Source organism: Syngnathoides biaculeatus, chromosome 20, assembly GCF_019802595.1.
Source record: "Syngnathoides biaculeatus isolate LvHL_M chromosome 20, ASM1980259v1, whole genome shotgun sequence".
Taxonomy (NCBI): Eukaryota; Metazoa; Chordata; class Actinopteri; order Syngnathiformes; family Syngnathidae; genus Syngnathoides; species Syngnathoides biaculeatus.
The window spans coordinates 763192-786600 of NC_084659.1; the positions used below are offsets into that span (position 1 = coordinate 763192).

Genomic DNA, 23409 nt, shown 5'->3' on the forward strand with positions numbered 1-23409 from the left:
ACACACACAAATAGCCCACAAATACAAGAGCCTGTATACTCTTGAAAACATGAAAATAGTTCATATATTTGAAACATAAACAAACACAACAAAGACGTAATGGGAAATAAAAAGTGACTTTTTAGGATGTAAATAAAGACAAACTTCTTTTTTTGTAGTTGAAAAAGGTAGACTTCTTGAATCAAACAATAAAATAAAATTCACTTGAATTACAGGTATAACATCCTTGTTTTAAAAAATCTTAACTGGTGATACTGATCAAATTTCAGAAACCAAACTAAAATATAAAGGCAGAATAAACTTGAATTACAGTATTTGTGCTTTTTAAACAAGAGACACTTGTAAAGCTCATAAAAAGCTTTTTTTAAATGTCCTCAAATCATGACGTTTTTGTTGAAAACACTCCATTAGTTTGTGGATGTCCATAAGTGTTTTCAGCCAGCCAAGAGTGTTAAACTCATTTTTGTCACGCATATTATAGTTACAGTTTCCCTTCAGAGGGTCATTATGACTGTGAAACCATAAAAATGTTGAACCAACTTATCATATTTACACATGAAATGTATGCACAAGTTTGGGTTATTGGTTTTGGAACTGTTTTTGTTTGGTTTACACCGAAACATTATCATTTGTGATATGACAATTTCAAATTTTGCTACACATCTGAACAAAAATCATGGAAGTTGATACACATGATTTGCCTTTGCGGGCCAAATAAAATGAGGCGGCGGGCCAGTTCTAGCCCACAGACCTTAAGTTTGACACCTGTGATCTTGCCTGTTGTGCAGTGGGTTATGCATGAAATGAAATGTATTTGTGCAAATCCCAATACCATTAATTTAGTTTTGTTTTTTGACAATTGTGCAAAAAGCCGAGTCCTGCAACTCAAGCAATTTGAAATGTTTTGTACATTGAATCTTCAGACCAAAAGAAATTAATGCAATTTACAGTGCCTAGTTTTGTGCGATAATCTGCATATTGTAGAAACTTTGAAAATATTTCTCAAGCATGAGTGGCCAGTATTGATCAACAATAGATATGCGAGTAGTGCAGGAACGGAACACAGGACTTCTACAATGAGTGCATGAGCAATGTAGAATTGGACCAACATGAATGTGACAACAAAAATCAAGACAAAATTGGCAGCATGTTACAATGGAATTGTAAGCTTTGCAAAAGGGAAGAAGCTGTTGGAATCTTGCATTGCGCCAATGGTGTGCAGGTCCGTCAGTGGGTGGAAATTAGGAGCTGGTAGGAGTTTCCATAGTGTAGTGGTTATCACGTTTGCCTTACACGCGAAAAGGTCCCTGGTTTGAGACCGTGTGGAGACAGGCTGTTTGTTTCTTGTAAGGGAGCTGTTGACTTGTGTTTGCTTGTCATGTTGTTAATTGTGAGTTGAGCACAACCTTCCATAGTTTAGTTGAGATTATGAGAACCTAACATGTAAATGGTCCTTCCTTCAAAACTGTGTTTGAGCAACCCTGTATTTAGAAAAATATATTTAATATATCTCTCATCAAAAACATTTTTTGGCTAAGGAACTCTCATTCTCTCATGTATTCAACAGGCTTGTTCTCGTTGGTAGCACATCATGTGCTGGCTTGTCTGAGAGAGACAGTCATACACAGGTTAGAATCTTTACACAAAGTAGTTTCAAAGCATCATCTATTTCACTATAAGCGAGATAAAACGAATATCAAAACAGCAAGTTAAACCTGCATTTAAAAAAAGTAAGATCAGTGATCGCAAACATCCTGTGTGGTAATTCAAGGGTGTCGCAGGCTTCCTGTTCAGGAACTCAACAATGTTGCAAACATCCTGTTTGTCGCTTGAAGACAGCTTTGCTTCACCACTGCAAACTGCAGGGTGTGAACAGCTGCTGAAATTTATCCTGTCTTCATTTTATAAAGAAAGATGTGAATACAAAAATGTAAAATCAATTGGGGTTTTAAAGGCCAAGTGTCATCCTATAAACATTCTAAAATAGATATTGTAATCAATTTTTCACGACGAACCGGGTCTCTTACAAACTAATGAAGGGTAAATCCATTCTCCCGAGTGTTCAAGCAATGTCCAGCAATGCAACGAACCGGCATTTTGGCTAACACGAAGGAACAACGAGCTACCTTCCCGGATGTAAAACTAATGGAAATAAACGAGTCGACTTGGGGGTGCTTCGGTCCTTTTCGTCACTTCCTGCTTCTTCTCGAAAACAAATCCCTTGAGAGGATTTTCATGGCGGAAGTTACAAAAAGCTGTATACGTTAAAATCATGTTTTGTGGTGAAAAAACGCATTAGCTCATATTAGCTGCCGTTTTTTCCATTAATAACACACTAAAAATCATCCATTTCATGACAGTGACCCTTTAACCGTGTAAACAAAAGTCACGTGATTTTATGACGATCTGTGGGTTGAGTGCCAAGCGCCACTGTTTCCATAGTATAGTGGTTATCACGTTCGCCTAACACGTGACAGGTCCCTGGTTTGAAAGAGGCATTGTTTTGTTGGTTGCTTGTAAGGGAGGGGTTGGAGGAAGGAAGAAAAGGAGGGAACACACAACAAAATGAGGAAGGAAGGGAACAGAAAATGACGAAGATAGGAAAAACAGGGAAGGAAGGAAGGGAGGATAGGTAGGAAGGAACGAATTAAGGAAGGAAGCAAAGAATGAATTGAGTAAGAAAAACAAGGATAAAATGATGGGAAAAAGGAAGGAACGAAAAAACATTGGAACAAGGAAATGAAGGAAGTAACAAAGAAAACAAGGATTGGAGATAGCGATAAATGAATGAAGGAAGGAAACAACAAAAGAAGGAAGTAAACCAGGGTTCATACTCAGTCTGACCAAAAAAATTTAAGGGCTTTTTAGGGGCATTCTTAGGGGCTGACACGAAAAATTTAGGGCCGACACAAAAAATTTAGGGCCATTGTGGGAAATCAAGAGTAAGGAAAAAAGACTCACCCCATGGTGCCATCAACCGTTCTTGGTTCATCAAATGTTCCAGTACCTCAGTACCTGTGACAGTGATCACCTGTCGCCCCTTGTGGTAGTTCTCATTGATATGACCATTGTCAACGTCTTCACATAACAGTATACAGAAAAACAGATTCTAACTACAATTGCAACTATATACACAAATGTCTTCTACTGATGTCTGTTTCAGCACCCCTACTCTAGCTCCTTGAGCATACCCAGTGCCTCCTCTATTTGCTGCTGCAGAGGTGCCAAAGAGGCTCTCTTGTCCTTTGCTCTGCCTCTGAGTGCATTGGCCTCAGTGATAAACCTCAGATTCCTCTTTTCTTCTGCCTCCTCACACAGCCTGTCAGCCTTCTCAATAAGTGTAGATATGTCAGTCTCTATTCTGGCTTTTTTGGCTTTGAGGCAGTAACGATGAAAAGTGGGCAGCGATGCCAAATGTAGGTACGAAGTCTTCCTTTCTCCACAGTGGTAGTTTTTAGCAATGTCACTGTCTGGGAACATGACTGCAAACACTTTCGAATTATTTTCACAAGATTTGTAACTGTAATGGCTGCAGATCACTTTTAAAGTCCACACGATCTCTGCCTTTAACGAGTCCGCCTTTGTGTATTGAACTACGTTCATAGAGCCTGACTTCTGGCTGGACAACTGTAGGTCTGCATTAGGGATCGCAAGCGGTTACAAATAACCAGTTCTAACCGGTTTTCGTTTTTTTTAAAACCGAAACCGTAATCGGACTTTCGAAATCGGTTAAAATTTCCAATCATTTCTTCCGGTTCTGGTACTCCACATTGCGGTATTTTTTCAACATCATTACCACGTTTTTCAAGTTTCGCTGTTAGAGTAAAGTTGGACTCAAAAAAACATTCAGTCAAATGAAAGAAACATCAAAAATGGCATTGAGGAAACGCTTCAAAGTATGGGAGTAAACTTGTTTTATTGGCAGACATCAAAACACTACTCGCATAACGGGGGGAACTCTGTGAACTCGTCACTCCGGAAGAGCAACAACAAAAACAGTCCGTGCGGAACCCTGCACCCCAACTCGAGGTCCCGCGGGTGAATTATGTAAACACCACAATGGTACCAGTTTTAAAACCGGTTAATCGTTTTTTTGCTACAGCTGTTCGGTTAAAACCGGTTATGAAAGCAAGCGTTTTTTTGCGATCCCTAGTGCGCATGCACTGCTACTACCACTGTCTGAAGTTGATGCTTCACTATCTTTATATTTTAGAAAAAGATTCATACCAACGGAAGATGAGAGAGTCTTCGTCAAATCAAATTTATTTTTTAGGGAGAATTTTGGCGGTAGAGGTCCTCCCTTTGATATTTTTTTAATTTAATGTCTTTTTAGGGGCTTGACCGGTTTTCGCGTTTTTAAAGGACTTTTAGGAGCCCCTAAATGCGCCTTTGAAAATTTAGGGGTTTTTAGGGACTTTTAGGGCCGCATGCGAACCCTGGTTGTGTATTTTTATGGATGATAAATGAGAAGACACACACGTTGGCTGGTCTCAACCTGGTTTAATCTCCTCTCTATATTATAAAAAAGACAGATTCACAGATTTCTCTTCATAATTACTCTCAAAACACTAACACTCAGGAATCTCATAAACAAGAGGAAATATATCACAAAAATAAATAACATGATTTACATCACAACAGATCAAAAGAATATCAAAAAACTTGCATGAACTCAAATACCTGTATTATAAAGGAGACACATTCACGGATGTTCACAGTTTTTCTTTACAAGTACTCTCAAAACCTCAAAATCTCCTAACGATGCAGATTGACCTCGATGTCACCACTTCTCCAGCTCGCGAGTTAATGAAACACATTAAACACTGCACCTCTGTGACAACACCTGCTTTGCAAACATTTTAAACTAACTTATATTCACATTCTACGACAAAACTTTATTATGCTCAGGAAATGAGTCATTTGCTCTTACAAGTAAATGTTTTCCAACACTGACAACATTTTGATCACTTCTTGTCCGTAAGACATGTCATATCACGTTCATACTGTTTATCATCAGCAGCGTGAGGAGAGTGAGACGTCATGTTGTTACTAAAGTTAGATGGCAAAGGACGGGTCGCCGCTGGAACAGGAAAATTTGGCTGCAAAGGATGGGTCGTCACCGGAACATGAACATGAGGCCACCGTAGCGTCATCGCCGCTGAAACGGGTGACCGTGGAAGGTTCGCCATCAGGATGGGTGGCCGTGAACGTGTCTCTGCCAGGGCGTGGTCGTGGTCATCGGGCGGCCGAGGATCAGTTGCCGCTAGAGCGTGGTCATCAGATGGCCGAGGATAAGTCATCAAAGAGGTGTGGACATGGTTATCTGGCAGCCGTTGAGGCCTGGACATCGGGCGGGCGAGGATCGACGTGGTCATCAGGCAGCTGAGAATAGGTCGCAGCTGGGGACCCGAGGATCAACGTGGTCATCAGGCAGCTGAGAATAGGTCGCAGCTGAAGCATGGTTGCCAGAAGGTCGAGGATCGGTCACCGACGAGGCGTAAACAGGGTTATTGGGTGGCCGAGGATCTGTCGCCGATGTGGCATGAACATGGTTGCTGCGCGGCTGAGGACTGGTCGCCGACGAGGTGTGGATGTGGCCAGCGGGTGACCCAGGATTAGTCGCTGCTGAAGTGTGGTCATCAAAGGGCTGACAATCGATCACCATCGAGGAGTGAAAGGAGTTGTCGTTGTTGTTGTCGAGGATTGGTCACAGAGAAGGCGTGGCCATCGGGCGCCAGAGGATCGGGGCGAGAACATGGTTGTCAGGCGGCCGAGGTTGGGTTGCCGTCGAAGAGTGAACAGGGCCAACAGTTGGCTCAGGATTGGTTGCCATCAAGGCGTGGGCATCGGGTGGCCGAGGATCGGTCGCTGCTCAAGTGTGGTTGTCAGGCAACTGAGGATCGGTCACCGTCGAGGCGAGAACGGTGTCATCGGACAGCCGAGGATCGGTCGCTGCTGAAGTGTGGTCTTCAGGTCGCCGAGGATTGGTTAACGTTGAGGCGTGGATGTGGATCGGCAGGAGCTCAATCGCCGCCAAGGGATGGGCCTAGCATGGGCCTGGCATGGTCGCTACCGAGGCGTGAGGGTGGCTCAGCAGCGGGGACTACCACGACGTGGCCATGGCTCAGCAGCGGGTCGGTCACCACCACAATGTGAGTGTGGCTCGACAGCGGGTCGACCGCCACTGAAGCTTGGGTGTGGCTCAGCAGCGAGTCTGTTGCCGCTGCGACATATACATACGTTGGCTGTAACATGGTCAGAGAGCACCGGGAGGTACAAGGGGGCACCCAACTTGGACGTCCCCTCTGGCCGCTGTGCGGAGGGGCAGGATAGATAACCAAATGGATCCCCCAGAAGGGATTGGAGGAATATAACGAGCGCACATGGGTGGTACGGTAAGTGAGGACAACGAGATGGAACCCACCCGGGAGCGCTGGGAGGCAGGCAAGCAGCAGCATGACCTATGGCGTGGTTGGTGACGCCGCGTCTTCCTTGCTGGGTCCTGTTGTGGCCAGTTCGTTCTGTCGGGCCAAAATGCAGTACTTCCAGGCAAAGATATAATGTTCAGAGTGGTTTTGTTCCAAAAACAGGTCAGTACCAAAAGGCACTCCAAAACAGGGCAGAGGCAAAAAACAAAACAAAACACTAGACTAGCCAAGACCCAAAAAAACGTGAAACCAGGTCCGATGACTATGAGGCAAACCAAGAAGCATAACAAGATGTGATCAAACTAAAATGGCAAAGACTCACTGTGACAAAACATTGCTCTACACAAACTCACATACAGTAGCGGAGTATCACAGACTGGAGTGAAGCATGCGCAACGAACTGGCAAATGCCGATGACAGATTTACCACTTAAGTACTTAGTTAATTAGTGTCCCAAGTGTGATACAGCTGTGACACCTGTCTGAGGTGACAACGCCCAGAGCAGTAGCCTGGCCACGGTCCTCACAGGAAGCGCCGCCCACGGCAGTTACCAGACCATGCCCATTACAACAGGTATGTGTAAGATAAGCTTACATATTTCACAGAGGCCTGTGAAATGTATCTCCTCATGTGTCATAAATCTCTTTTAATTACTCTGTTGCTGTGCAGGGATGCGTGTGTGTGCTGTTTGTCTATGGGAAGTTTAAGAGCTCAAGGTGACTGCAAATTTATGATAGTTGCATTCTTGTGGGTTTTTGTAACAGGAAGAACTGTGTCTACTCAGAGGACACCCGGCCTTGAGAAGATTAACTGTCTCTGTATAACAACTTTACTTGTCTTGTGAAACCTCTCTCCCCCTCTCTATGTGTGAAGCTCAATAAAATGTGTGGTTTTGGGTAGACTCGGAGAGAGTCTTACGTGCGGGTGTGGAGGATATGTTCTGCTCCTCCAAGCTCTCCCTAAACTGCAGTTTAGTAAAAAATAACTCTGCCAAAAAGATGCATTGATTTCTCACTGCTAATCGCCCTAAGGTATGATTGCAAGTGTGACTATTTGTTGTATGTCTCCATGTGCCCTGCAATTGACCCCTCCGTGGATATTGCGCAATCCACGTCACTGACCAATCAGAGGCCAGAGATCTGCATAGACCAAAGCCCGTTTTTGCTCCCGCCATTTTCTCAGACAACATTGAATGGTCCAGTATAGGTTTAGTTAGCGTTTTATCGCATATTTGGGTTATTTAACAAAAAATATGGTTAAGAGGTGTAGTCATGGACTTTGTAATAGTGACGACAGGTATTCTGAAAGGCTAGTTGGTGAAGTTCGATTCGTACCCTTTCCAAAACCGAAGACCCAGTACGAAAAATGCCTTCGATGGATCAAACTTTGTGGAAGACCGCATCATCAACTAAATCCATATAATATCAACCGAAACACGTTTGCACGAAGGTATGCCCTATATTTGATTTTCAATAGATGTCTCGTATAAATTAATTCGAAGTTCTTCGCTAGCATAACACTGCTGCGTGTGAACGATTGCCACACTTATTCTTTGTTGAGCGATATTTAGCGATGATCGGACTGCACAAACGTATTGATTTCTTGCTGGCTCGCGGCCGAAGCTTAACTAGACCGTGTTTGCACGAAGATATGCCCTAAATTTGATTTTTAATTCACGTCTCGTATAAATGAATGAGACGTTCTGCGCTAGCATAACATTGCTACGTGCGAACAATTGCCACACTTATTCTTTGTTGAGCGATATTTAGCGATGATCGGACTGCACAAACATATTGATTTCTTGCTGGCTCGCGGCCGAAGCTTAACCAGACTGTGTTCGCACGAAGATATGCCCTAAATTTGATTTTTAATTCACGTCTCGTATAAATGAATGAGGCGTTCTGCGCAAGCATAACATTGCTACGTGCGAACGATTGCCACACTTATTCTTTGTTGAGCGATATTTAGCGATGATCGGACTGCACAAACGTATTGATTTCTTGCTGGCTCGCGGCCAGAAGCTTAACCAGACGGTGTTTGCACGAAGATATGGCCTAAATTTGATTTTTAATACACGTCTCATATAAATGAATGAGACGTTCTGCGCTAGCATAACATTGCTACGTGTGAATGATTGAATGAAATCAGAAGCATGGCGTCTCTCTCAGTTAAGAATGTATTGTATTTAGAATCTATAATATATCGTTGATTTGAATAAAATCAGAAGCATAGAGTCTGTCTCATTTCAGAATGTATTGTATTGTATTTGCCATTTTTACTGTTTGTCTTACGTGAGCGCACGTGGCATGACGTCACTTCAGGAGGCGTGGTTAAGTGCCCTGTACGGAGGGGTCAATTGGCGAGCAACCAGTTTCGGGTGTACCCTGCCTCCTGCCCCAAGATATCTGTGATATGCTCCACCACTCCGGTGACCCTTGTGAGGATAAACAGCTAAGGAAATGGATGGATATATATTTTGAATTATAAGCCCAATATTTTAGCTTTTACGGATCAGATACGCTCAAATCAGTTCAGCCGCTGTTTGGGGACAAGAGACCTTTGTGATGGGTCCAAGAAAGACACAAAAGTTGGTACACAAAATACAAGAATGTTGTCAGTCATTAATAGGAATTACTTTCATTTTACACATTTACATTAAAAGCTTCTTGATCATCGCTTTTCCCATTGGCACACTTGTGTCTTTGAGCCTGATACTTAGAGGAGAATCTTTGACAACAAACTGAGCAGGAAAAAGGTTTCTCACCAGTGTGTTTTCTTGTGTGAAGTACGAGGTTTACCTTCTTTGTAAATCTTTTACCACAAACTGCACAGGAAAAAGGCTTCTCACCAAAGTGTGTTCTCGTGTGTAGTTCCAGGTTTCCCTTCTTTGTAAATCTTTTACCACAAAGTGCACAAGAAAAAGGCTTCTCACCAGTGTGTGTTCTAGTGTGTAGTTCTAGTTTTCCCTTCTTTGCAAATCTTTTACCACAAACTGTGCAGGAAAAAGGCTTCTCACCAGTGTGTGTTCTTGTGTGCCTTTTTAAATCTCCCTTACAAGTGAATCTTTGACCACAAACTAAGCAGGAAAAGGGTTTCTCACCAGTGTGTGTTCTTGCGTGTATATTTAAATGTCCCTTCTGAGTGAATCTTTGACCACAAACTGAACAGGAAAAAGGCTTTTTACCAGTGTGTGTTCTTGTGTGTCGTTCTAGGTTTCCCTTCTTTGTAAATCTTTGACCACAAATTGTGCAAAAAAAAAGGCTTCTCACCAGTGTGCGTTCTTGTGTGTATTTTCAAGTTTCTCTTGTCAGTGAATCTTTTACCACAAACTGAGCAGGAAAAAGGTTTCTCACCAGTGTGTGTTCTTGTGTGCATTTTTAAGTGTCCTTTCCGTGAAAATCGTTGACTACAAACTGCGCAGGGAAAAGGTTTCTCACCTGTGTGTGTTCTTCTGTGTAGTTTTAAATATCCCTTCTGAGTGAATCTTTGACCACAAACTAACCAGCAAAAAGGTTTCTCACCAGTGTGTGTTCTTGTGTGTAGTTCTAGGTTTCCCTTATTTGTAAATCTTTTACCACAAACTGAGCAGGAACAAGGATTCTCACCACTGTGCGTTCTTGTGTGTATTTTCAAGTTTTTCTTGTCAAAGAATCTTTTACCACAAACTGAGCATGTAAAAGGCATTTCTCCTGTGTGTTTTTTCCTGTGTTGTTTTAAACTGCCCTTAGAAGCAAAAACTTTCCTACACTGAAACATTTCCAGCATTTTTTGGCAATGTGACATGTCATATCACCTTCATCATCATCATCAAGACCGTCTATTTGTGATCCTTCATGGTCTCCATCACTTGAGCTATTCCTGCTTGAAGGCTCCGCCCATCGTCTCTCCTCACTTTGACCTTCATCTTTACTCTTCAAATGGACACCAGTGGATGGAACCTGAATGATTTCCTCCTGCTCTTCCTCTTTCATGTGCATGACCTCTTCCTCCTCCTCTTTGGTACGCTGAACCTCTTCACCTGCTTCTTCCTCTTTGATGTGACAGGACACTGACTGCTGCCGCTCTGAATTTTTACTGATTTCTGCAAGACAAATGACAACACAAAGCCCTCAAATGTGATTTGTTTGCTTTATTTAACTGCAAATGTAACTGCACTGTAGTAGTAGAAATGAGCTGTTATTATTACTAAGTCACTCACAATTGACCCCTCCGTGGATATTGCGCAATCCGCGTCACTGACCAATCAGAGGCCAGATATCTGCATAAACCAAAGCCCGTTTTTGCTCCCGCCATTTTCTCAGACAACATTGCATGGTCCAGTATAGGTTTTGTTAGCGTTTTATCGCATATTTGGGTTATTTAACAAAAAATATGGTTAAGAGGTGTAGTCACGGACTTTGTAATAGTGACGACAGGTATCTTGAAAGGCTAGTTGGTGGAGTTCGATTCGTACACTTTCCAAAACCGAAGACCCAGTACGAAAAATGCCTTCGATGGATCAAACTTTGTGGAAGACCGCATCATCAACTAAATCCATCGAATATCAACCGGAACAAATATGTTTGCACGAAGGTATGCCCAATATTTGATTTTCAATACATGTCTTGTATAAATGAATGTGACGTTCTCCGCTAGCATAACACCGCTACGTGTGAACGATTGACACACTTATTCTTTGTTGAGCGATATTTAGCGATGATCGGACTGCACAAACGTATTGATTTCTTGCTGGCTCGCGGCCGAAAGTTAACCAGACAATGTTTGCACGAAGATATGCCCTAAATTAGATTTTTAATACACGTCTCGTATAAATGAATGAGACGTTCTTCGCTAGCATAACATTGCTACGTGTAAACGATTGACACACTTATTCTTTGTTGAGCGATATTTAGCGATGATCGGACAGCACAAACGTGTCGCTTTCTTGCCGGCTCGCGGCCGAAGCTTAACCAGACTGTGTTTGCACGAAGATACGCCCTATATTTGATTTTTAATACACGTCTCGTATAAATGAATGAGACATTCTTCGCTAGCATAACATTGCTACGTGTAAACCAGGGGTGTCCAAACTTTTTGCAAAGAGGGCCAGATTTGGTAAGGTGAAAATGTGTGTGGGCCGACTATTTAGCCTGACATTCTTTGAACCATTAACATTAAATACAAATTAACTTTTTGGGATTTTTTTTAATTTAATTACAAATGGCATACTTTTACTTTTACATTTTTTTTTACATTTAAGTTTTTACCGAAATCACAAACCACAAAAAATTAAGAAAACTATAAAGGATATCTAAGTTAATGTGAAACATTACATATTATTCACTATTATATGCTCACTGTAGGAAAAGTGCTGAAAACAATAATCCCGGTGACTTTATTCCACTGTAGTTTCATGTCATCTACGGTGGAACAAACAGAAACAAATAAATCCGTTCCTCTTGTTTGGCCCTTCAGACTCTGGAGGTCCAGAAGCTCTTCACTCACGTTCATGTCATTGTCCACTCCTCTTAAAAAGATCAGTAACTAAGCGGTGTCGGACGCATCCGTGCTTTCATCGCACGCTAACAAGAAAAAGTCAAACTCAGTTCCTTTTGCCTCTGTCTCTTAATATCTAATCATTAGATATTGCATTAGATTCTAATGAAACGTCTTCAATTCTCCGTACCACAGTATTACGAGCCAGGCAAATATTGGCAAACTCTTGCTTCTTCGCGGGACAAATTTTCTCAACCATTTTCATTACACAGTCTTTAATAAATTCACCCTCAGTGAAAGGTTTGCAGTGCTTTGCAATCAGCGTTGCCACTTCGTAGCTTGCCTTTGTGGCATTTTCATTTGACTCACGGACTCTTGTGAAAAAGCTTTGCTGTGCCGTTAAAACAGCTTCCAGTTGCTTCACTTTTTCCACCGCGTTTGTTCCCAGTTAGCTTGTCGTAGCTAGCATGTTTCGTCTGGTTGTGCCTCTTGATGTTGAATTCCTTTAAAACAGCCACAGTCTCTTGGCAAATTAGGCAGACACAGTTGTTTCGTATTTCAGTGAAAAAATACTCAAATTTGCACTTGTCCTGGAAGCGGCGGCCCTCGCGGTCAACTTTCCTTTTTTTGTTTACAGACGCCATGTTAGAAATGGGCTGGGCTGAAACGATCACGCAAGGTCAAGGGTCACGGCGGCCAGAGTGCGGCCACAGGGCTACTGCCATCTTCTGGTGAAATGAAAAATATGAAAAATAGCTTTTTGTACACATGTATTTTATACTGTGGTCAACAGTGCTGGCGGGCCGCATATTATTGATTTCATGATAGAGGCCGCGGGCCGGTAAAAATTTGTCCACGGGCCGCAATTGGCCCGGGGGCCGGACTTTGGACATGTGTGGTGTAAACGATTGACACACTTATTCTTTGTTGAGCGATATTTAGCGATGATTGGACTGCACAAACGTGTCGCTTTCTTGCCGGCTCGCGGCCGAAGCTTAACCAGACTGTGTTTGCACGAAGATATGCCCTATATTTGATTTTTAATACACGTCTCGTATAAATGAATGAGACGTTCTTCGCTAGCATAACATTGCTACATGTGAACGATTGAATGAAATCAGAAGCATGGCGTCTGTCTCAGTTAAGAATGTATTGTATTGTATTGGACATTTTTACTAATTGTTTGTCTTACGTCAGCGGACGTGGCGTGACGTCACTTCAGGAGGCATGGTTAAGTGCCCTGTATGGAGGGGTCAATTGCGACAGATAAAAATGACTTCTGTAGTGAGGGAGGACAAATGGGCTCGGTTGTAGCCAGCAGTAAAAAAAAAAAAATCCATAACTCAAATGGGGAAGGAGTTTACATGGTCCATAATTCGTCTACAAATTGTTTTGTTTTTCGCTCAAGACATTAGAATTGTCAATCATTTTCAACACCATTAATATCACTTGAAAACCTGCCCCCTTTTCATTGGCAAAATTGAGCAGTCTGATGACTTTGTAACATCAGTGGCAGAAGTGGAGACCATATTCACTGCATAGCTGGGGTGGGAAAAGCGATTTACTCAAGTGGCAGTATTAACTCAAATGTTCAAAAAGTCACTGTCTGGCGGAATTGCCCTACCTCCAATTTGACCAGTTTTAAGGGGGAAGAAAAAAAATCTTGTTTAAGTTTCATTGCTTTGTTCAAGTTGGTATGATTGATACTTGACACTGCTACCATATACTGTTGCACACTCATATTACCACAGCAGTATCCCCAAATTATGATCAATTTAATACTATGAAAAATCCAAAATTTATTCGGCTGTTCTAACAGCTTGGTTGAAATTAAGGTCCAGAACACTGATGGTCAAATGGCCTTGAATATCTGCCATTCCTATGATCACTGTGAGACCTTCTCTCCCCACTTATCTCCCATCTCACCCAGCACTCTAATTATTTAATAACTGTTCTTTCTTTCCTTTATCTTGAACAATTGTCCCTGTGTATCTTGTTTTAGGTCTTCTAGTCTTCACCATTACCCAAGAAAACAACTTCCTGTTCTGTCATAGAAATAAAAACACATCCGGGCATACAAACTTCAAAATCAAAGCACTCAAAACATACAACAAATAACTTCCTTTCTTACTCTCCCACCAAATGATGTAGTGTTCTTTTGTACACAACTTGAATCAGAAACATGTTTAAGGAATTTGTCTCTGGTAGTTGGAGCCACTCAAATACAATAACAGTCAATTGACAAGAGTACTTCGAGACAATGAGCAAAAAAAAAAAAAAAGAAAAAATAGCCACTGACCAATAAATGTTTGCCACTAATGTTGTTATGCGGGTTAAATATTTTTTTGGGCAATTGTACAAAAAGATGCAGTCCTCTAGCGTTAACAGAAGTTTCAAAATTGAAATCAAATTAAAGAAAATTTGTGGATTGCAATGAGCATTGTGCAACGAGTGCCGAGAGGTCAAGAAATGGATGCCAACTGATAAATACTGAAATTATTTGGCACATTCGGCCTGATGGATGACCCTGCCCGGCCCTAGCAAAGCTGATAATAAATTAGAAAATACATTGTAAAAAAAAAAAAAAAAACATGTGTTGCTTTTATTTTGAAGTGTTCGGGGTTTGCATTTATTTCCGTGTGGACGCACACGCAAGCAGTGAGCTCACTGGGCATGACGGCTGCTTGGCGAGGGCGCTCGCCTCTCATGGACCACGGCTGCTCCGTGCATATCCAACCTCATCATTCGCTTGTCAGATCCCCGTATCCCCCCACACTTCCAACAAATAAGAGATATTTTACCATCCTTAGGCCGATATACTGTAGCAGGGTGTTCAAATACTTGTTTTGTGCACTGTATAAATTTACATGTATGTATGTATGTATTATGTAGGACTAGATGTTAATATCACTCTATTCATGCATAATTCAGCTCCGATGAGGCTCTGTGGGATGTTCAAATAAGTTATGGCACCCTACGGGTTATCAAGTGGCCTTCCTTCCGTCATCAAGTGTTTCGCTGATAGGCCCATGACACTCTTGAGAGGGTTCAGCAGTGAATCCTACTGTCCCAGGTTCACGCCCTAGGTGCCATCAATTCTCCTGAAGGCCCGATTGGGGTCTTTCCTCTTTATCCACAGCCACTGGCTAACGTTTTCCACCGCCTTGGAGATATCTTGGATGTTGAAGATGCTATATATCTGCAGCGTACCGGGCGTACCTCTGCTCTTGAACCTTGCTGTTGCACTTCAGCCGCAAGTCCTGCATACCTCAGCGGCGTCCGCTCATACGCCTCCTCGACTGCCCCCTCCCAGGGCACTGTGAGCTCGATGATGGAGACGAGCTTGAGGGAGGCAGACCAAAGCACTACATCTGGTCGGAGTGTGATACAGTGAAGAAAAGAAGTATTTGAACACCCTGCTATCTTGCAAGTTCTCCCACTTAGAAATCACGGAAGTTGTCTGAAATCTTCATCGTTGGTCCATGCCCACTGTGAGAGAGATAATCTAAAAATCCAGAAATCCCAATGTATGATTTTTTTAACAAATTATTTGTGTGATATAGCTGCGAATAAGTATTTGAACACCTGAGAAAACCAATGTTAATATTTAGTACAGTAGCCTTTGTTTGCAATTACAGAGGTCAAACGTTTCTTGTAGTTGTTCAACAGGTTTGCGCAGACTGCAGGAGGGATTTTGGCCCACTCCTCCACACAGATCTTCGCTAGATCAGACAGATTTCTGGGCTGTCGCTGAGAAACACAGAGTTTCAGCTCCCTCCAAAGATTTTGTTTTGGATTTAGGTCTGGAGACTGGCTAGGCTACGCCAGAACCTTGATATGCTTGTTACGGAACCACTCCTTGGTTTTCCTGGCTGTGTGCGTCGTTATTGTCATGTTGAAAGACCCAGCCACGACACATCTTCAATGTTCTGACTGAGGGAAAGAGGTTGTTCCCCAAAATCTCACAATACATGGCCGTGGTCATCCTCTCCTTAATACACTGCAGTCGTCCTGTCCCATGTGCAGAAAAACAACCCCAAACCGTGATGCTACCACCCCCGTGCTTCACAGGGATGGTGTTCTTGGGATGGAACTCATCATTCGTCTTCCTCCAAACACGGTTAGTGGAAATATGACCAAAACGTTCCATTTTGGTGTCATCTGACTACAAAACCTTCTCCAATGACTCCTCTGTATCAATCAAAAGGTCATTGGCAAACTTCATTTGGCCTTGACATTTGCTGGTTTAAGCAGGGGAATCTTCCGTGCCATGGATGATTTCAAACCATGAAGTCTTCGTGTATTACCAACAGTCACCTTGCAAACAGTGGTCCCAGCTATTTTCAGGTCATTGACCAAGTCCTGTCGTGTCGTCCTGGGCTGATTCCTCACGTCTCTAAGGATCATATAGACCCCATGAGGTGATATCTTCACTCCGATTAAGATTGACCGTTATGTATAGCTTCTTCCATTTTCTGATGATTCTTTAATGGTGGACCTTTTTCACCAAGCTGCTTGGCAATTTCTCCGTAGCCCTTTCCAACCGTGTGGAGTTGTACAATTTTGTCTCTGGTGTCTTTGGACAGCACTTTGGTCTTGACCATGTTACAAGTTTGAGTTTTACTGATTGTATGAAGTGGACAGGTAGCTAACGACCTCACACAGGTGGATCTAATTCAGGATAATACATGGAGTGGAGGTGGACTTTTAAAAGCGGACTAAGGGGTCTTTGAGGGTCAGAATTCTAGCTGATAGATGGGTGTTCAAATACTTATTTGCAGCTGCATCACACAAATAAATTGTTAAAAAAATCATACATTGTGATTTCTGGATTTTTCTTTTTCAAATATCTATCTCATAGTGGACATGCACCTACGATGAAAATTTCAGACCCCTCCATGATTTCAAAGTGCGAGAACTTGCAATATAGCAGGGTGTAGAAATACTTATTTTCTTCACTGTAGTTGCAATGTCAGATGGAAAGCAGAGCTTCTTGTCCAGGTCTGCTCGCAGCTTCAAGTCTCACGCACTGCCCAGCTGTCCGCTGTCTGGTAGCTTGTTGGTGTGGCCAGTTTGACTCTCCCCCTCCTGAAGAAACAGCTTTGGTTGCCAGTTGGGTGACAAGGGTGGGAGGGCATTCATCCGCCGGTTCTCAAGAACACCAGCGAGACACTTCAGGACTTGGTTGTGCTGCCGGGTGCAACGGCCTTGACTAAGGCTACGTTGATTCTGATCCTTGGCCAATTACGTAAATAATCTTTCCATCTCGGCAACAATCGAAGAATGTTGCTGGAGTTTGTCTTCACGAAAAAAGTTGCTTTGTGATCACGGTATCCATCATAGGGGCGAAACCCTTCACATGAGCTAAAATATGGGCTTTGTACTCAATAATGATCGCCACGGTCGTCCAGCTGAAACCCAAGTCTTAACCGATGTTCCTTGGTGTTACTCCTTTCGCTGATCTTTTGTGATGTTAAGCTTCGTTTCCATGGTATTTCCTTTTGTTTCGGCTGGACCAGCATTGTTTTAAAAGAACAACAACACATTTTTTCTTTTGGGCCATAATGTGTAAAAAGGTGCGAAAGGCAAAGATACTCCTGGTTCACAAACACAGGTCGGCAATATGCATCAGCAAAGCAGAATCACCTTGGTGCTGGGGACAAAATGGCGGACGAAACAGTGGCATAGTAAATCGAGGAATTACTATATAAGCGTACATTTTGTTCCACTTTATTGATGACCTGGTATAAGCATTTTCCTCTAAACAAAACAAATTTTATTTTAATGACCAATCTATGAGGTTGGACACAAAAGAAATTATTAACAGTGACTGGCCATTGCTTTTCCTCCTGGCACGGCTCTGCTGTCGTGTCTTTTTCTGGTGAAGCACCTTGTTGCAGGTGAATAAAAACAGCTGTGGGTCATTATTGGCGCCTTTTGTTTTCTTCAGGGCAAGCACATTCTCATAAACAGACATGAAAGCTTCGATAATGTGTGACAACAACCCTAACCCTAGTTGGCCGGGCAACGTACAGCAAAGATAGTTAGACATGCTGCTTATGTTTACTCTCGATAATAATGGCAAAAGTAAAAAAAAACAAAAAATATGCTGTTGCTTTAAGATGCCATGGGTGTCGGAGTATGTGAATAATAAAAAAAAGTGATGAAACTGTACGAGATTTTCTCTTTTTTGAGTGAGAAAGGTCTGGTCTGAAGCCAAAGTAGAAAGTGCAGGATGAGATGGTGTGTAATGTTAAAATTCCACTTTGGCCCAGGCTGATCAAGGATGAAAGCACAGACACAATACAGGGCACAAAAAGCTAATTCTGTATTTTAAATATAGGAGGCAACATAACATTCGCCTTAAAACTTTTTGGGAGCATCATTCAGCTTTCAACATGCATTGCTAAAGATATTCTGCAAGCAATAATTCAGTTTTACATCAAGAAAAACAGACAGGGATATCATTGTGGGTAAAAAAAAAAAAAGGCACAAAGTTGGAAGTGAACTTTCGAATCTATACTTCATAGTTTGCTTGGTTAGCAATGTATTTTGTTTGTTGACATTTTCCTTGTACGTTTTGCAAAATCACAAATAAAACCATTTATAGTAGCCTTCCTTTCCTTTCCGTTAGACATAGTGTTCCTACAGAAACGAGAATCTAAGTCTGTCAAAGTGGTGTTCTCCAAACAACCTCCCACCGAACACAGCAAAGACGAAGGAAATCATCCTGGACTTTCGGAAGTGCGGGATGGACCCGGTCCCACTGTTTGTTAATGAGGAGTCTGCCGAGGGGGTCCACACTTTCAGATTTCTGGGAGTCTACATCACAGACAAACTCACCTGGACTGTAAATACCACGGTAGTGGTAAAAAAAGGCCCAACAGCTACTCTACTTCCTGAGAGCACTCAGGATGAACAATCTGGAAACTATACTGGTGCCAGGCTTTCTACAGAACCACCGTAGAGAGCATCTTCACACACTGTATCACATTGTGGTATACTAGATGTACAGCAGCAGACAGGAAAGCTCTGCAAGGAGTGATCAAAAACGCCCAGAAGATCACTGGATGCTCTCTGCCCTCCTTAGGGGACATTGGCAACACCCACAATTACATGAGCACTACGAACACAGTTAAGGACTTTTCCCATCCTGGTCACCACCTGTTTAACCTGCAGCCCCCCTGGAAAGCGTTACAGGTACAACGAAACACCGACAAGCAGACTCAAAGACAGTTTTTTTTTTTGCCGCAAGCTATCAACTCCTTGAACTTAAAAGCACTACACGTACGTATTGCTGTGCAACTGCACTTTTGTTTGCTTTTCTTGGTTTGATTAATCTTCCCTAGACCTGGACAGGTAGTATGACTGGGAAATACAGCTTAGGCACAATTTATTTATTTTTTAGTTAGTAAAAACTGTGCCTTGATCGTACGTATTTTATCTGCTATATCATACCTAAGATGTTCTTTTTATTTTTATTATACTTTATTCACGCAAGCACCTTATGGAGAAGCACTCTTTATTTAATTTCTTTCTAACCTTTAGTTTAATTTTTGATTGTCTCTTTATTGATCTAGAGAAAGCCTATGACAGAGTAGTAAGAGAGGAACTGTGGTACTGCAAGGATAAGTCTGGTGGGGTGGAGAAATATGTTAGAATTGTACAGGACATGTATGAGGGCAGCAGAACAGTGGTGAGGTGTGCCATAGGTGTGAGAGAAGAATTTAAGGTGGAGGTGGGAGTGCATCAGGATTCAGCTCTGAGCCCCTTCCTGTTTGCTGTGGTAATGGATAGGCTGACAGATGAGGTTAGACTGGAATCCCCTTGGACCTTGATGTTCGCAGATGATAGGATGAAGTTTATGAATCAGTGGTCAGGCCAGCCATGATGTACGGATTAGAGACGGTGGCACTGAAGAAACAACAGGAACCAGAACTGGAGGTAGCAGAAATGAAGATGTTGAGGTTCTCGCTCGGAGTGAGCAGGTTGGAAAGGATTACAAATGAGCTCATTAGAGGGACAGCCAAAGTTGGATGTTTTGGAGACAAGATTCGAGAGAGCAGATTTCGATGGTTTCGACATGTTCAGAAACGAGAGAGTGAGTATATTGGCAGAAGGGTCCTGAGGATGGAGCTGCCAGGCAAAAGAGCGAGAGGAAGACCAAAGAAAAGGTTGATGATTGTTGTGAGGAGAGACATGAGGGTTGTTGATGTTAGAAAGGAAGAATCAGGAGATCGGCTTTGATGGAAAAAGATGAAATGCTGTGGCAACCCTTAATGGGACAAGCCGAAAGGAAAACAAGGAGAAGACCGTGACTGTGTACAACATTGTCAGTAATGACGTTCCTACACAAGCAGGGTGTGGCATAATCGAAGTTTCTTCTGCTTCCAGATGAGAAATGTTCCATGCTCCCTCATGAGCAATACCATATGGTATCTTATTTAGAAGAGAATTTTAGATCTGTAAGAATATGAAACTACAGTATAGTTAAAATAGAAAATTATAAAGCTTGTGAGATAAAAATCTGCAAACATGTGAGCCTGCAAATGGTGACGTGTAAATGGTCAATACAATATACTGTACATTGTGGATAACCATTTTCCAAGCCACTTATCCTCACAAGGGTCACAGGACTGCCGGAGCCTATCGCAGCTGACTTTGGGCAAATGGCGGACTCCACCTTAAACTGGTCGTCAGTCAGTTGTAGGGTGGAATGTGAATAATGTTGCATAAAATGCATCCTCAAAAGGGCCGCAAGTAAGAAAATAATTCAAATGAGAATGCATGCAACAAGTGAACCAACCTTCTCTCTGTAGGACAATCCGAGGCTGCAGACTGAAGACAGCGTCCAGCAGTTGACATTGTGGCTCCTCCTCCTTTTTTAGTCCACAAACTTCTTCCTTGTACTTTCCAGTCGTTCTTGCACACATTTTCACACGACTATCACAACACTTTCTGCGCTGCATACGAAGGACAAGAAAACCAAGTGAAAATTGGACACCTAAATTATATCAAGATTCAGATTTGGACATTGTGTGTTAAACAGTAAATTAGGGCCCCCCCACAAACAATATTGTGGTTCCCATTTCCTACATTTCACAACTATAATCAGTCGGCTGGCGGCATGGTGGATAAGCTGGTAAAGCGTTGGCCTCACAGTTCTGAGGTCCTGGGTTCAATCCCGGACCCGCCTGGGTGGAGTTTGCATGTTCTCCCCGTGCCTTTGTGGGTTTCCTCCCCCATCCCAAAAACATGCAACATTAATTGGACACTCTAAATTGCCCCTAGGTGTGATTGTGAGTGCGGCTGTTTGTCACCATGTGTCCTGTGATTGCCTGGGAACCAGTTCAGGGTGAACCCCGCCTCCTGCCTCTTGACAGCTGGGATAGGCTCCAGCACTCCCCTTGACCCTCATGAGGATAAGTGGCAAAGAAAATGGATCAATCAGTCAGCTTTTTTTTTTTAAATACAAATATCTTTACTCCGTCTACAGCACATGGTGCCGCCATTTTCTTGTCAGTTCTCCTAAATTCCCGCTCTCGCGTGCATAATGAGATGAAAATTCATGACAGCGTCTCACATTGCAAAACATCGGAATATTAGCAGAGATGGTAAATAAACTTCATTTTGTCACAAACGAGGCGGAGGGTTGAATCCAGATCCAGGAAGCTGAGATGTAAGCATTGATTTTAAGAAAGGTTATTCCCAGCAAGTGGTTGTACAGTGGAAGTCAGTCCAACGGTACAAAAAGCACAAGGAAAAAAAGGCTTGGTCCAAAAAACAATGTAAAAAAATCGGACAAGGCAAAACATGAAAATATAACTTGACTTGTCATGGCTCAGTAACGCTATGACATGGGACAAGGCAGTTACGCTCGCTGACGCTCACGATTACACATGCATATACAGGGAGTCCTTGGGTTAAAACGGTCTCGACCGACAAAGTTTAGATTTTACGACGCCAGTGTCTCGTCTGCCATTTTGGCCACAGAACCATAGCGTTTCTGCTTAGATCATGGATATTGCATAAAGCTGGGTTTTGTAGCAATGCTGCTCCAGCTGAAATAAAAGCAATTGTGATGGAAACGAAGCTGAACATCAGGGGAAAAAAATAAATCGGAGAAAGGAGTTACACCGACGAACATCAGTTAAGACTTGGCTTCAGTCGGTCAACCGCGGCAATCATTATTCAGGACAAAGCCCTTATTTTAGCGCACGTGAAAGATTTTGCCCCTCTGGTGGATACAGTGATCACGAAGCAACTTTTTTTGAGAAGAAAAAAAGAAGCAACGTTCTTCAAGCGTTGTAGAGGTGGAAAGATTACTTACATTATGGATCGTGGATAAAAATCAACGTAGGCTTAATATCAGCTTAATGTTCATTCAGGGAAATGGCACGGTGCATTTTCCCAACTTTGAAAGAGCAGAAAGGCGAGGACGCTAAGGAGAAATTGACTGTGAGCAAGGGCTACCAGCACATGCTTATTTAGCATTAGCTACGCACAGCTTCCCCTCATTCTTCGTCATCCACCTCTCCCAGCAATGGTAAGTATAGCACCTGTTTTTATTTCAATGTAATTTAGATTTTTTTTATACAAAGTACCAACATCCACCTACTTTTTGAGAGGCTTATCCTCACGAGGGTCACGGGAGTATTGGAACCAATCCCATGCCGAAATTCGGGTTATTTCGCTAGTGTAGGAACGGATTGTAGACCGAGGAGTCTCAAAAAGGGGTCCCACACACACACAACGATCTGGCAACAAGTGGCATGAAAAACGAGGCAAAAATGCAACGTGATCAGGATGCAACGGGGTGCAGCAGGGTGCACAAAGAAGAGGCACGGCCACGCTGCCGCCCACTGTTGCTGCTGTCAAACACCCAACTTAACCCTCGGCTTTCATAGCAGTTCGCAAGCGTGGCCATGGAGAACAATCGGGAAAGAAAGATAAGAACAGCTCTCTTTTACTTGAGGAGAAACAGTTTGTGATGAATAGATAAGATAAATGGATTGCAGAAATGAATGAAGAAAGATGCATTATTTATTGTAAATATATATTGCAAGCAATGACACCCACAAGTGTATGTAGTAAAGGAACATATGAACATGTATTTAAATATAGTCATTGCCACATCTTGTGATTAGATCGTTATTGGTGTTGTTTTTTTAAACTCGCTGATCGCCACCAAAAATTCTGATCGTGTTGAACCTACTTTGTAGGAGGAAACCCACACCTAGACAAGAACATGCAAACTCTTACACTGGCAAAGTGGGGATTTAAACCACAGTCCTCATAACAGTGTACTCACCAATCGGCCACCGCCCCGCCGGATTCAGAATTTAGGTTACGATATTAATAACGACTCAGAAATTGGATAATATTGTTTTACTCCAGGACAAAGCCGACAGAATTTAGTTGGTGTGTTTTTTTTAAACGCACTTAAGTGTCAGTTTTGTCATTCCTTACTAGTTGGTGGAGGAAAGAAGACTTTATTTCAGGCTTG

The 23409-nt window shown here is 42.5% G+C and overlaps 1 protein-coding gene and 1 pseudogene across 2 annotated transcripts in view; one reads left to right on the plus strand and one right to left on the minus strand.

The window, feature by feature from the left end:
* Positions 1–24: 24 nt before the first annotated feature.
* On the minus strand, positions 25–22370 carry LOC133493825 (gastrula zinc finger protein XlCGF17.1-like; annotated as a pseudogene).
* The window catches only part of LOC133493818 (oocyte zinc finger protein XlCOF6.1-like), a 29801-nt gene continuing 28703 nt past the window's right edge, over positions 22312–23409 (plus strand). The window contains exon 1 of one of the 2 annotated variants that reach the window (XM_061807702.1): positions 22312–22449. In XM_061807702.1, coding sequence (XP_061663686.1) covers positions 22447–22449 — 3 coding nt within the window. In that variant the 5' untranslated portion in view covers positions 22312–22446. The remainder of the gene's footprint in view (positions 22450–23409) is intronic. The other variant, XM_061807708.1, reaches the window with a different exon arrangement.